The following is a 13,513-nucleotide window of genomic DNA, read 5'->3' on the forward strand; positions in this document are numbered from 1 at the left end:
GCCATGAAGCAACAAAACAGAAGATTGCAAAGAAATGGTTCTTAATACCCTGCATAGTGACTTATAAAACAGAATTTTACGAAAGAGTGCATACGAAAGATGAAATTAATAAACAAAATAAAACATTTTGAAGATTGAACTGAAAACAAAAAACTATGGGACCTCAAATTTGACCAAATATCAAATTGTTGCAATATTTTTAAATAGGAGTGTATTTTATTTTTCTATTGGTCACTTAGCAATATTTGATACATACATTACGGTAGTCAGCAAACTTCGAACTTATGTTTGCCAACTCATTAGCGTTCAACACCAAATTTTCAAATGATTCAATTATGACTGAAGTTGTAAAAAATACAGGTACATACATGTGGCTACCATGATTCTTTTATACCTATTAGTTGTCGACAATATGGTGTGAAAATTTCTTATAATTCTCAGTTAAAACACTCGAACTGAAAACAAAACTGATTATGAAATGAACATATTTCTAGCACCTACTTCATATTTTTATTTTGCATAGAAATGAGTTTGAGTAAATGAAACTGGGCATATTTTCATGAATTCTTAGCATGAACTGATAATTAAAAAAATATGCCTTATAAATTTTTCCTTCATGAAAGATATAAAAAAATTTGGGATATCTCTGCGGTTTGATAAAACTATATTCCTTATATCTTCAGTTTTGAAAACCAAAACTGTTGCATCTTCATTTCACTTCATCCTGAATAATAATGAAAGGCTCACTACCGACTCAAAGGATAATAATACCTTCTCTACCATATAGAATTATCGCAGTGAATATTTTGTTGTTGTTTTTTTTTCAAACCATTACCTAAATCATTAATCAAATTCGATATAAAAAATGATTCCATACTTTTTTTTGAGTGAGAATAGAAATTAAATAATGTGTGTAATAGGTATGCTTTCTCACAAAAATATGTACTTTCTTCTTATTATTCTGGAGTTTTTACTTTTGAATATACCTAGTTTTCATTGATGTGAACATGATCAATTTTTGTAAGAAGAATAGCGCTTTTTCATTGACAAGAACTGAACATGACTATTGAATGTAATATTCCTTCAATTACTTATGCAAGTTTTGAGTAAAGATTGCGGTAATTGATAAGGCAAAAGGTGAAATTTTGATTCAATCTACCCACATCAAAACACGTGTACCAATGTTACATGTTTATTACTCCCAATCCGAGATGTTAATTATATACCATATGAGTCATAACGAATTTGACCCATGGCATAATGCACTTCGCATAATGTAAGAATCGACCAGATCCTTATCAATTCCACGCACGTAAACTTTTCCCTTCTAACCCGATTGGCGCAACGGGCCGGCAACGCCGCGCCCCCTTGTTCGTTCGCCAGAGCGAACGAAACTCAGGTGGGGCGACCACTGTTTTAATTGTGCTTTCGCTTCTTTGCAGACCGTGCCACACAGACGAAGGTCCACACCAGATCTCGACACAGCATCACAGTCAACGCGGGATCGCAACACCATGCGCTAAAACTCTGTCGACAAGTTTTCGTCCTGAAATTTTCGCTTCGCTTTTCGCCTACCTGCTTTGAAGCTTCCACACACACGTCAAGTCGACCGTATTCTGCAGGAAACTGTTTTTAATTTTTCGAGAGTGCGTCTGTTCGTTGTTATCGTGAACGTCGTGTGTATCAGCCTTAACCGATAAGAATGGACAATAATTCAACTTGAATTTGATATTATATTGAATCCGTTGAATTTTCGTTTATACGACCCGCGGCTCTGTGATCAGGACTTTGTTTTTTTTCGAGTATATATATATTGTATATCGACTGCCGATCGACCTAAAGATATGGCGGCTATGGTGAATATGAATAACCTGTTGAACGGAAAGGATTCCCGCTGGCTCCAGCTCGAGGTTTGCAGGGAGTTCCAGAGGAATAAGTGTTCCAGGCCGGACACAGAGTGCAAATTCGCACATCCGCCGGCAAACGTGGAGGTGCAGAACGGAAGGGTCACAGCCTGCTACGACAGTATCAAGGTGAGTTTTTACCAATTTTTCTACTTGTGTGCCTATCCTGCTCGAAGGACCAAAATCTGCTCACTTTGGGCATTTTAGAATCCTACTCCACTCCCGAAAACTTGTTAGTTTAAGTTTCTCAACTAGTGCGTAACTTATGAACTAAATCTATGAATTGTGAAGGCTGAAATACGTGGAAACTAAGTTCAGAAACTTCGGTGATAAACGATTTCAATCCATTTTCTAGTAGAATTATCGAATAGAATAGAAATCTATATGTTCAAGGAACGAAATGAAAATTTTAATTGAAAATGATGATCAGTAGATATTCCTCTATATTGACAATAATAGTTTTTGGAAATGGAATTTTCAATATAAAATTCAGGTTGAAATCCTCGGCCTAATTTCTTGAATGAGCTGATATTTTCTCTGTCATTAAGAAATGAAGCACTGTGTTCAATTTGCAGTAAATTTTCTGTTATCATTTCACCAGTTGTTGTATTCAATCCCTGCTAACCGATTGCTTACCCTAGGCGTTGGATTCGGCACTAAATTTCATAATTATAACGTGATCTTTTCAAGAAAGTATAATTGTTCTAGATGTTGATTTATCCCTTCTTTGTGAGAGCTTTGTCGAAAAATCTGCCGGTATATAATATTGCGGTTTCAGATATACACTCAGAACAGCGAAAGCATAAAAATTCAATGTGATTCTCATATGCTTAAAATATTTCACAAATAATTACAGTACAGTAGCCAAACTTTAACTCTGTTTCGGATAAATCTACGCTGTCAAATACCCTTGATTTATGTCTATAAGACCTTAATGCTCAAAATTGAAGGTGAGATCTAAATTATGCCGAATGAATAATCTTACCTCACACGAATTCAAATGAAAAATCATCCAACCCGAATTTATCTGCTACAAAAATAATCCGAATCGCGAAAAATAAGCATAAACAAAAACGTCGACTGCCGTCGCATAAAAATTAAACTTTAAAGACTGTCGCCCGACCTAACAGTCGGAATTCACGATATCAGGTTGGCGTCATCCTGAATTGATCGTCCTTGAGGTGAATATTTCGATAGATATGAATCGAGGCTCGCGTTGATATTTTCGTTATGTGTTTCTATAATAGATTTCCATAATGAACGGATCATTCACAATGCTTTCGTCGCGTTCCAATCGGAGCTGCAGGAAACGGCTTTTTCTCCGATTTCACAGCCGAAACGTCTTATTTTTAAAACGCTACTAGTCAGTTTCTATGAATAGCGCGGGGATTAGCCTGGAAAATAGATCGTTGAAGTGTTTATAAACAACTGCCGCACACATTTTCTCTCGAAAGTGCCACCTACTACATCTGACCGGTCTTATTTTCGAATTTTATTTCAGGTTGTAGAATTAATCATAGAGCGGTATAATCTATTTTTCTTGGACGGGGTCCAAGGTCGAAAATAAAAAAAACCTTGTTCGGCTAGGATCGCATGATCTTGTACGCGGATAGACGCGGTTTTGTGGAAAAGGCGATTGTTGTCGTTTTTAATGTTAGCATTTTTCCAATTCATGTTTTAATAGATTCTGAAATGAACGAAACTTGTTATGTAGATTAGGCTCAGTTCGTGTTTGTCGTATGTAGTTCCTCGGTCAGCTAAATGGGTCGGTGTTGTTTTTCGTTATTTGTTTCACTTTTACTTAGTCTCTATAATGAAATTCCGATTTTCGGATTTTACTACATTTTTCGTCGTTTTGTTTTGCTCTCTATACAGACTCTCCTAAGCTCTAAAAAGCTTATATATGAACTAGTTAGAAGAACCGCTTGTGTTCTGTATTATAAGCTTGATTATAGCTTTAATTACAATCAAATATGAAACCCACAATTTCAATTACCTAAAGTAAAGATTCGATTGGATTTTTGTTGGTGTATATTGGCTAGAGCTTCGCGCTCAGCCTTAGGCTATTTTTGATCTTTTGTTCTAATACCTTGCTCAATCAATACTAAGGAGTTTTTCTAGTGTTGGCAAATCTGCAAAACCATTATGAGCCTAAACTATCACATCGTGGGGAATAAGAATATTCTTATATCTTATGCCTTTTCAAAGTGAGCAAATCACCTCTACTCTTGACTGTAATAGATTCTGAAGATCATTTAGTATAATCTTCTACATTTTTTAAGTTTAGATATTCAGCAATCTGCACCCTATATGTTGAGCAAAACATTTACCATTACGATTCGCAATGAAGAATCTTAGGACATAGATTGATATGTTTACTATAAAAACTTTGTTACTACTTTCGGTGCGCTAAATAAGCATGTAAATGTAGTGTTTTCAGATTGATATAAGGAAGAATATTTTGTTCGGCATAAAGTGAATATATTCAACAACGTTAGATTGTAGGCTAAATTGAAGTACACCGCTACTTTTAGTCACGGTCAAAGGAAGTGGAACTACGGTCTGTAACCGACGTGTTTGCGCACTCATTCTTTCGACAGGATAATTATTCAGAATTTTCGTACCAGACGCATAATGTATCTAGATTGGCACTCATTTGCCGCCGAGATTCAACCTTGTATGTACCTAGATTTCACTCTTCACTGCGTTGATAGATCTTGGATTTCAGTATGACATATCAACATCTCTTTTGTTGTCCATTGTTCAGACAAACAAATCTTATTATTATTATCGATGTTTAGGTATTCAGCCATTAAGAATAGAAGCCTCAATCGTCAGGTGATTAATCATTGGTGGTATGACATCTTGGTTGTATTTTTAACCGGACTACTCACCTGAAAACTTTCCAGAACCTGATGGGAGATCAAATTTATGATCAACACCTTGTTGGTTTTTCCTCTTATAGGATATTACCGACGTATTTGCAAGATTGTGAGACGTAGGAGTATTGTACTTGGAATCTTTAGAATTTGGAATACTTTATTTTAAATTACAACTTTTGATTAAATAACGGTTTATATTTAGTGATTTGAAGAAATAACGGTTTATATTCAGTGATTTGAAGAAATCACGGCTTATATTTAGAGATTTGAAGAAATAACGGTTTATATTTAGTGATTTGAAGAAATAACGGAACAATTTTTGAGTAGAGCATCCCCTGAAAGTAAAAGAAGAATCGAAATTTCGACTACACATCAGCGTCGGGGTCCAGGCGGCGCCTATGGGGGCGGATAAAGGAAGACGTAACGATAATTGTCATTGTCAACGACGTTGCATGGTCGCGGGTCCGATTAACAAGAATTATTCGGTCGTTTTTCCGAGGGACCGCCCGATACGAGTCCCCGAGGGACCGGTCCGACGTCCCGGTTATGTTTGATCAAAGGGAGTTACAGGAACAATGGGAGGATACGGAGATAAGACCAGACGTCCCGACGAGGATGCTCTTCTGGACGGACGGACGGGAACGATCGCCGTTTAGATTGCGGTCTCCGATTTCGGGCTATCCGGCTCGGAGGACCATTCGACAAATTGATGATTTGTTGCCGCGGAGATTATTTCTCCGCCTGTATCGACGTCGCAGATCTGATACGCACTGCCAGATGTTCCTTAATTATTTTTATCAACCGAATAAATGACCCACTGTTATCGTTTTCATATATTGCCAATGCAATGAAATTGGTTCATATGAGTATTCTGGTTTATTATCTCTGTTCTGATATAAATGTCCTACATCGTAATTAATTTATAATTGTAACTACATTTCACCGGATATTTCAACTGAAATTTATTATTGAACTGTATTTTCTGTTTCTCTACTTTCTTCTATAGTGGATAGGATGGAATCTCAGTGAACTTTCTTTAATTTTCACATTAAATAGGGAAGTTGAGTCATATAATAAAATCAAATGAAATCATGTTTTCCACATTAAAGGCCGTTTTTAAAATACTAAAATAGCATTTTCATTATCTTATTTCTCGAATTCAATTTGATAAAATTGATTCAAATTGTGTTAATTCTTATTGACTAGCACGTGACTGCAAACGCCAATCAGGGAAATTTGACGTCATAGCACTGAAACGTTCAGAACAAAGACAAACTAACCATAATTAGAACTAGTTTATCTATTGTTTAGAACGTCAGATGATATAATCAAACCGACTTGACTGTCAATATCAGCTGATATCAGTTACGTTTGACAGACCGTTAGCACGTTAGATAAACTAGTTAGTTTGTCTATGGTGGTGACTCTATTATGCAGTGACGTCACCATAATACTGTGACAGAATGGAGCGTTTCAGTGGGAATTTTGAAAACTTTTTTCATTTACGTATTTTTTATTGGTACTTTCTATATTTTTCCATGAAAATATTTTTTTTTCGTGTTTATATTGGGCTTATATACGAATTAAAGGCAATTTCAAAATGAAGGCAACATTCCTATTGATTATTGAACTGTATTTCCTGTTTTCTACTTTCTTTTGTAGTAGATATGATGGGATCTCAGTGAACTTTCTTTATTTTTCACATAAAATTATCCATTTTTCGCCGGATGAAGTAGAGACAATCTGTTAAATATTTTGTGAAACCAAAATTAAGAACAACCAGATATACGATACCAAAAATCAGTTTGGTCTTGATTATTGTCTGTATGCGCTCACCGCTTCTACAGCGTGAGCAAACGAAAACAACTACGTCTATGTACGTCTTCCTCAATTACCGGCCAATTGAAATTAATTTATCGAATTATCACCTATGCAATCTTTCTCGGAATGAGTACATAATTAAGGGCAATAAATGTAGGTGAACACACCGCGTACTCCATCACGTCCCAACAATTTCCAGTTTTATTTTTTCATTTTCCCCTGATACCAGATCCGATTTTCGACTTGTGTAAATTAACATCCATAGAGAGGTCGATCGCATCGAGACGCGAGAAAGGATCGTAAAGCGCTCCATACCCGAGGATAAGAAATAATAGCGGAGCCCCATCTTAAATATCCAAGGCCAACTATTAATTGGCAAATATATCAGCGCAACGAACTGTAGGACTGAATTTATTAGCCGTGTAGAGAACCTACCAGACGAGCAAAAGCAACAACGTCTGTACCGCAGACGTTGATGATGTGTCTTGATATTCCGCTCGACGGATCGCGTTGACCGCCTTGAGACGATCAACGGGATCGGTCTACGGATCAATTCGATGATAGTACCAAGCGAGAAACGCGATCGAATTCGGCTGTTTCGATGTCGTTGTGCACGCATCGTTTCCGGCACGTATAGCGGTTAGGTTAGGTTATCGGACCAGTTAGGACTAATTCAGGCAGTAGGGTAGGGTCAGCTTTATATGGCTCATCTTCTGGTGAAGATAAATACCCAGATTTCCTATTACACTGTGCTGTATTTATTTTCGTATATATTGATCACAAAGTTTTTTCTGAATTATTTGGTATATGTTATATTTGCCTCCAACTATGCAAACTCTTGTAATTTGCCATGAATACGCCAATAAAATTTACAGTTGCACATGGTTAGCAGTTCTACAGAGCTGGTAGATCAATTGAGCTGATAAAAGCAATGATATCCGATAGTGATATTCATTCGTGTTCAAAAGTTTTTGATGGTAACGACGCCTTTTTAGAGCATTCCATAGAGTAATAAACATAGATAGAGGAAGTATACGCAATTTTTACATGTCCCCAACATGGTTAGATCACGTTGTCGGATTGTGATATATTTTCAAATCCACAATTTTACTATATCGTTATGAATGTATATTATATTGAATGGAATATATTTATTTAAGTAATTCCTGATTAAATGTGCAAATTTGAATATTTGGAATCCGATATTTTTCCTAATTGTCGAATTTATAATATGCAGAATATTTATTATTTTCTGTATCTACCTACTGAAATCCAAAGTTTGGTTACTTTTGCTCTCTTAGTTTCATCTGTTGTTTCAGGTCGTTTGGCGTGCTTGAAGTTTGTTTTCTGAATTTCTGATATATTTAGTAATTTATTTCTATATAATTTGAGTTAATATGAAACGCTGATTCACTATGGGACATGAGAAGTGCGTTCTTTGTGGAGAAACTCGCAAATTGGGTGAAATATCGTTACCATTGAGGACAAAATTTGCTTATTGAAAATAACTTAAGCTCCATCTATCTATGTTTATTACTCGGAGGAGCATTCGTAGCCAGCTTCTAGTCTAGCAGTCAAGTCCTAATTAGAAAAAATTTTCTGTGTAAGACAAACTTAGTTCTACCTTCCAGCATAAAATCTTGCTGAATCACTTTCTACATTGATAGACACCTGAAAGAAATATGTATTGCGATTATTGCTTTCAACAACAGCTAGCACAAATCTATTTCTCCCAATTTGATCCCAAAATTACCAGATGAAAATTGCCATGAAAGCATCTACTTCCTACATTCATATAAGCTTTCGCGCGCTTGTTCGGTAACAGTCGAATAAACTCCACTCAATACCGCGGCGCTAACGATACATACTCGGCGATGTGTGTCGACCTTAAGGGACGAAGAATACGCGGCCCGAACGGCCAGAGGCCGGGCTTTATACCCCCGCGTCCGCCTCACGCTCTACTTACGGTCGACATTGTCTCGAAGTTTCGTTTACATCTGGAAAATGTAATTTTCTAATTGGCCGAGACCCGAACGGCGCTAACGCCGCGAAAGCGGCCATTTAGTTATTGTGCGGGCTTGCATTGTTATCCGGGCCTTTTGAATTAAAACGACGGAACGGCGGGCGCATTCCGCGCCGTGAACACGGGAACGCCATGGCCGAGACCGCGTTGTAGGCCGATCGGTTTTCGGTTTGGCGTTTCCGAAAGCCGGAAGAAAAACGTTTCGGGTCGATCGTAATGCGCTCGGAGTTTTCTGAAATTGAATGATTTTTTTGTTCGCGTGTTCGGTTTTATGGCAGCTCCATAGATGACACGATTTGTCGTACGACTTCGGTCGGCCGACAGTGGCAATAATTGATTCTAGCACCGCTTTTATGGAAATAAACTTCAGGGGGCGACTCTGCATGAAAAAATAATTAAATGTTGTCATATAACTTTAGTTCGTAAATGCTTCGAATTCCGAGATAACGGGTGTTGAAGTTCATTTATTGCTCTTAATTTTTTGAATGAAAAAAATGGTACGCCACTGGAATATTTCGAAATAAAAATCATTTTTGAATTCCTCGTTCAATTTGTGACAAAAAACTCTATTATGCTTTTTGTATAAGGCGCCGTTTTCATACAAAAAAAGAAACATCTTAACGCGTATAATTTTTTTGATAAATTATTAGATAGTTATTGATAAAGTTGAGGTCTTTTACTTTTTGCATAAGAACGACGCCTCATACGAAAAAATATATGGTAAATTTTTTTGTCACAAATTGAATGAGTAATTCAAAAATGATTTTAATTTTTAAATATTTCAATATCATACCATTTTACCAAAATAATAGCCATAAATAAGATAAATCACAGGAAATCGCAAAGTGTAGTACTAAACCTAAGTTTATCTTTACATTTTTCAGTAATTCAAACAAGTTCAGGAGGAAAGAACCGGACACTGTTTCAGAAAAAATATCATCATGCAGATTTGCATTCAAAATCACATGATGAAAACTTTAACCCTGTATTTTCAAAATAAAGTTTTTATTTGCTTTGAATTCCTTGTAATGATCCAAAGAATCTTTCATTTTCCTTTATACCTCCAATTTAAAAAAAACTCCCTGTATTTTCGCATAAATGTTTCATTGACTTGCTATTTCCCATTTTCAATATGAGTAGTGTTTACTTCTATCTGGACGATGCTCACTGTATAATACTGTAACCCATCATGGTGTTACTAGTGTTACTACCTTGAAGATACCAAAGTTTGTTTGACTAAAGTCTGGCTTTTCGAAGGATCAGAACAACCGTTACTTATTTGAACGATGATAATTTCGTAGGAATTTCAAGAATTCCTCTAATTTAAGAACATATAAAAGACGAAAGAATTAGCATATATGCATAAAAGTAAAACATTAATACTTCTTTGGGAATATCTCAATATGGAATGAAGCAAAGTGGAAATTCCAAAGATTCACGAATCGAAATACAATCGTTTCCATGAAAATCGACGTATACTCATCGATAATATTCCAAGCGACATAAAGTCCTAAAGTCAATCACACACCTCGAGTTTTCTCGACACGACCTAAAGATCCACACACGTCGAGATAACCGCTTCCGAAACGACGAAAACCTTCGTCGACTCATTATTATCTCGACCGCGTGCATATCGGCATTGTTTGAATCTGGATGACGAAATGTTGACACAACACCGGTCTTGTAGCCGCCGTCCCCGCACCGGAGCGTCGTCGCCCCTCGTCGAACGACCAGACATCCGGGCCGCGTTTCAAGGTCGAGACCCATCTCGCAAACGTCGTCGTCGTGGGCACAAGGCCTAACGACCGGGACCGCGAACTTGTCGTCGTCAAGCGGACCGAAACACCATTCTGCGAAAACGCATACTACGCGGTTATCGAGGTGCAGCCTTGCACATACCAGGTGCGCCCGAAACTGACACTTGCGGGCGAATCTGTGGAATTTCGTGATTATTTTTAAATATAATCTACGAAAGATGAAGAAATTAGAATTACAAAAAATGACCAGACATTATGTATCAAAGAATTATTGAAACCTCTGTATCTGTAGAGGAACTACATATACTCCATACTTATATAGGTCCGAAAATTGCTTAGGCTTATAACTTTGCTTCCGCCGTTTTTTTTTCCCGAAATTCGAAGCTTTATTATTAAAAACTTGTTATTCACTTATGATTCAAAGTGTTGTCTATAGCTGGCCACTACTTTCTCTGCTTGGGATTATCGTAATGAACTAATTTTTCGTCTTCAGTCATAATGCGATGCAGAAATTACTTCGCCTTGCAAGTAGCTGTTCACAAGCAAACAAACGCCGTTCAACATCTCTCGTCTTCAACTAGTACGGCACCTAATTTCCTTGTTTCTGAATCAACCCTTTGACTTTCAGGCGTTTTGAAATGGCTTGTTGCGCCACTTCCAATGATCTTGCCAATTCCTGTTGCGTTTGACACGAGTCTTTGTCAAGTAGTGCCTCCAATTTTTCATCTTCGAAAACCTTCTCTCTTCCACCATACTGGTCTTCGACGTCAAAATCACCGTTCTTGAAGCTTTGAAACCACTCTCGGCACGCTCTTTCACTAATAGCGTCCAGCGTCCTTTCCATTGGTATTTGACAGCATTTGATGAGTTTCAGCTGCAAATTTCTTCATATTGAAGCATAAAATTAAAACCTCCCACAAATGACGAGAATTTAGCTTGTAAGCTCACATGTTTAATCGAGAATAACTTTATAATGCATACACAAATCGACTAACATTTCGATGGCGTTATGTTTACAAATACCTAAGCTTATTGTATGACATCTACGATCTATTTATTACGATTACCACTCACCGCTACAGCCATCTATTGCAAAACGACGGAAGCAAAGTTGTATACTCGATAAACAACACACAACAGAGTGTTATTGAAATTTCCATAATATCAGTTAATATGTAAAACGAAAAGAAATCTGAATATTTTGGAGCAATCTATTCTCATTTCCATTAAATCCTGGTGATATTTGAATGCCTCATTTTCTATACCTACTATTTTGACAGACGATATTATCATAAGAAAAGAACCAACCGCAGATTTATACATTTGCGATCAACAGACGTATCAACTTCCTGCAGAGCTCGAAGTCTACAGTAAGCTCCTAGCGAACACGACTAGCTAGCAATTCCATCTATAGGGAAATAAGCCACCCGTCTGATCACGCAGTCAACTTAACACTTCAAACGAAATCCCCCGGAATCCCTTCGTAGACTGCGAAGCTTTCTTAACTATAAACCTGGCGCATGGTGCCCCCCTATATCTCTCGCCTTCTCGGGTAAGTGGAGGTACATCGGGATTACCATCTTTGACAAACTTCGTCAGCGTCGTAATCGAAGAAGCTGTAGCGCTCGAAAATTTATTTACAACGCTAAATTGTCTAGTTGAAAGGATTTGCCCGTCGTGTATCGATGCTCTCTAGGAGATCACAGCATCCTTTCCGGGATGAAGGCGATTAGGTTAGGAAGGAGCCTTGATGGAGCCCGGCCGTGAGGTTGAGGGATTAGAGCTGTTTTCGCGATCTGAACATCGTCTTAAGACCATATTTTTGAGCTCCTATTCCATGAACAGATCGCTACATCAGTTTGTTACAATGTCTGTATTCTTCGAATTTTGAGACAGTATTGGTCTCACTCATTGAGGACGAATCCTTCCTCCAAGTTAAGTTCAGTAAATATGGCTTTGCAAATTTTTTCTTCTATGTCAGTGCTTTCTTCATTTTCATGTCAAAACCCAAATGATAATACCACGTAGCTGCAATTAATTTTCTCGATCTTGAGTGTCTCAACTTCGATATGTAAATATCGACTGTGGAGGCGTCGACTATCCATCCAAAATTTTGGAGAAGGTGACATAAATTATGTTCTCCGTTTCAAAAACAAGGTAAACCTGAATATTTCGTTTTTTTTTGTACTATCTCTACTGTTTCTTCAAGGATCAGTAACGAAAATAGCGTAGACTTGACCTTTATACGCAATCTAACTCAGCTATGAGAATAATTCACTCAATGCAACATCATGAATATGCAAAAGAGTGCATATTCAACGGAAATATTCATTATTTCCTTATCAATCAAACTTAAATACTGCACAAAACTTAATTACCATCTATTGTAAACTACGACGTTCCTTCAATCAACTTTGATTCTCCCTCTCGCTTCACGTACGAAGTAATACATTCATTATTTTCTGAAATGACGTAAAGAGGTTGCCCTCATTTCATCTCGTGAAGCGAAAACCAGTTTCGATTAAATTGCGCAGTTATCGGCTTCTGTTCGATCTGAAACTGATATTGTATTATGTGTCAGGTGTGAATAATGCTCGAGAAATAGGTTGAAAAACTCTATATTACGGTCTGATTCAATTTTACCTGGAACTAGTTATTTTTAGTACCTAGTCTCCCACTGATACGCCATGAAAGTCATTCAGTATTCAAATTAATGCTCTAACATTAAACTCTGCTGAGCTTCATGGTTGGTATAGGTATATTCTTTACCGAGTACTCCTACTGAAATGTTGGAAATAATTATGGGGATAGAAGAAAGTAATGAATTTTTTATGCTTGCTATGAACTATTTTAAGACGTGGTTCGATAATAGAGAGTAGAATCATACTACGCAGTCAGATGGGAGTTGACTAATGAAACACAAAATATGGATTAGTCAACCAAATTTATGGTATCGTTTTCAGAGATGGTTCCTTCTGAAATGATAGGTCTATCTCAACTAACAATCCAAAATTTACTAAGCCATTTTTCATCAATTGAATTCAATAGTGTACCTACTAGATCAATTGTTCTGTCATCTGTTCATTAATTGAAAATGCATGCTTGAAGTGGTGACTTGTGCTCTGA

General features: G+C 37.1%; 1 protein-coding gene across 6 annotated transcripts in view; it reads left to right on the forward strand.

Moving 5' to 3' along the window:
• Nucleotides 1–13,513, forward strand: part of LOC123678246 (muscleblind-like protein) — a 440,933-nt gene that overhangs the window by 186,988 nt on the left and 240,432 nt on the right. For all 6 annotated transcript variants that reach the window (XM_045615156.1, XM_045615157.1, XM_045615155.1 and 3 more), the window contains one exon: nucleotides 1,443–2,033. In XM_045615156.1, coding sequence (XP_045471112.1) covers nucleotides 1,845–2,033 — 189 coding nt within the window. In that variant the 5' untranslated portion in view covers nucleotides 1,443–1,844. The remainder of the gene's footprint in view (nucleotides 1–1,442; nucleotides 2,034–13,513) is intronic.

Source organism: Harmonia axyridis, chromosome 4, assembly GCF_914767665.1.
Source record: "Harmonia axyridis chromosome 4, icHarAxyr1.1, whole genome shotgun sequence".
Taxonomy (NCBI): domain Eukaryota; kingdom Metazoa; phylum Arthropoda; class Insecta; order Coleoptera; family Coccinellidae; genus Harmonia; species Harmonia axyridis.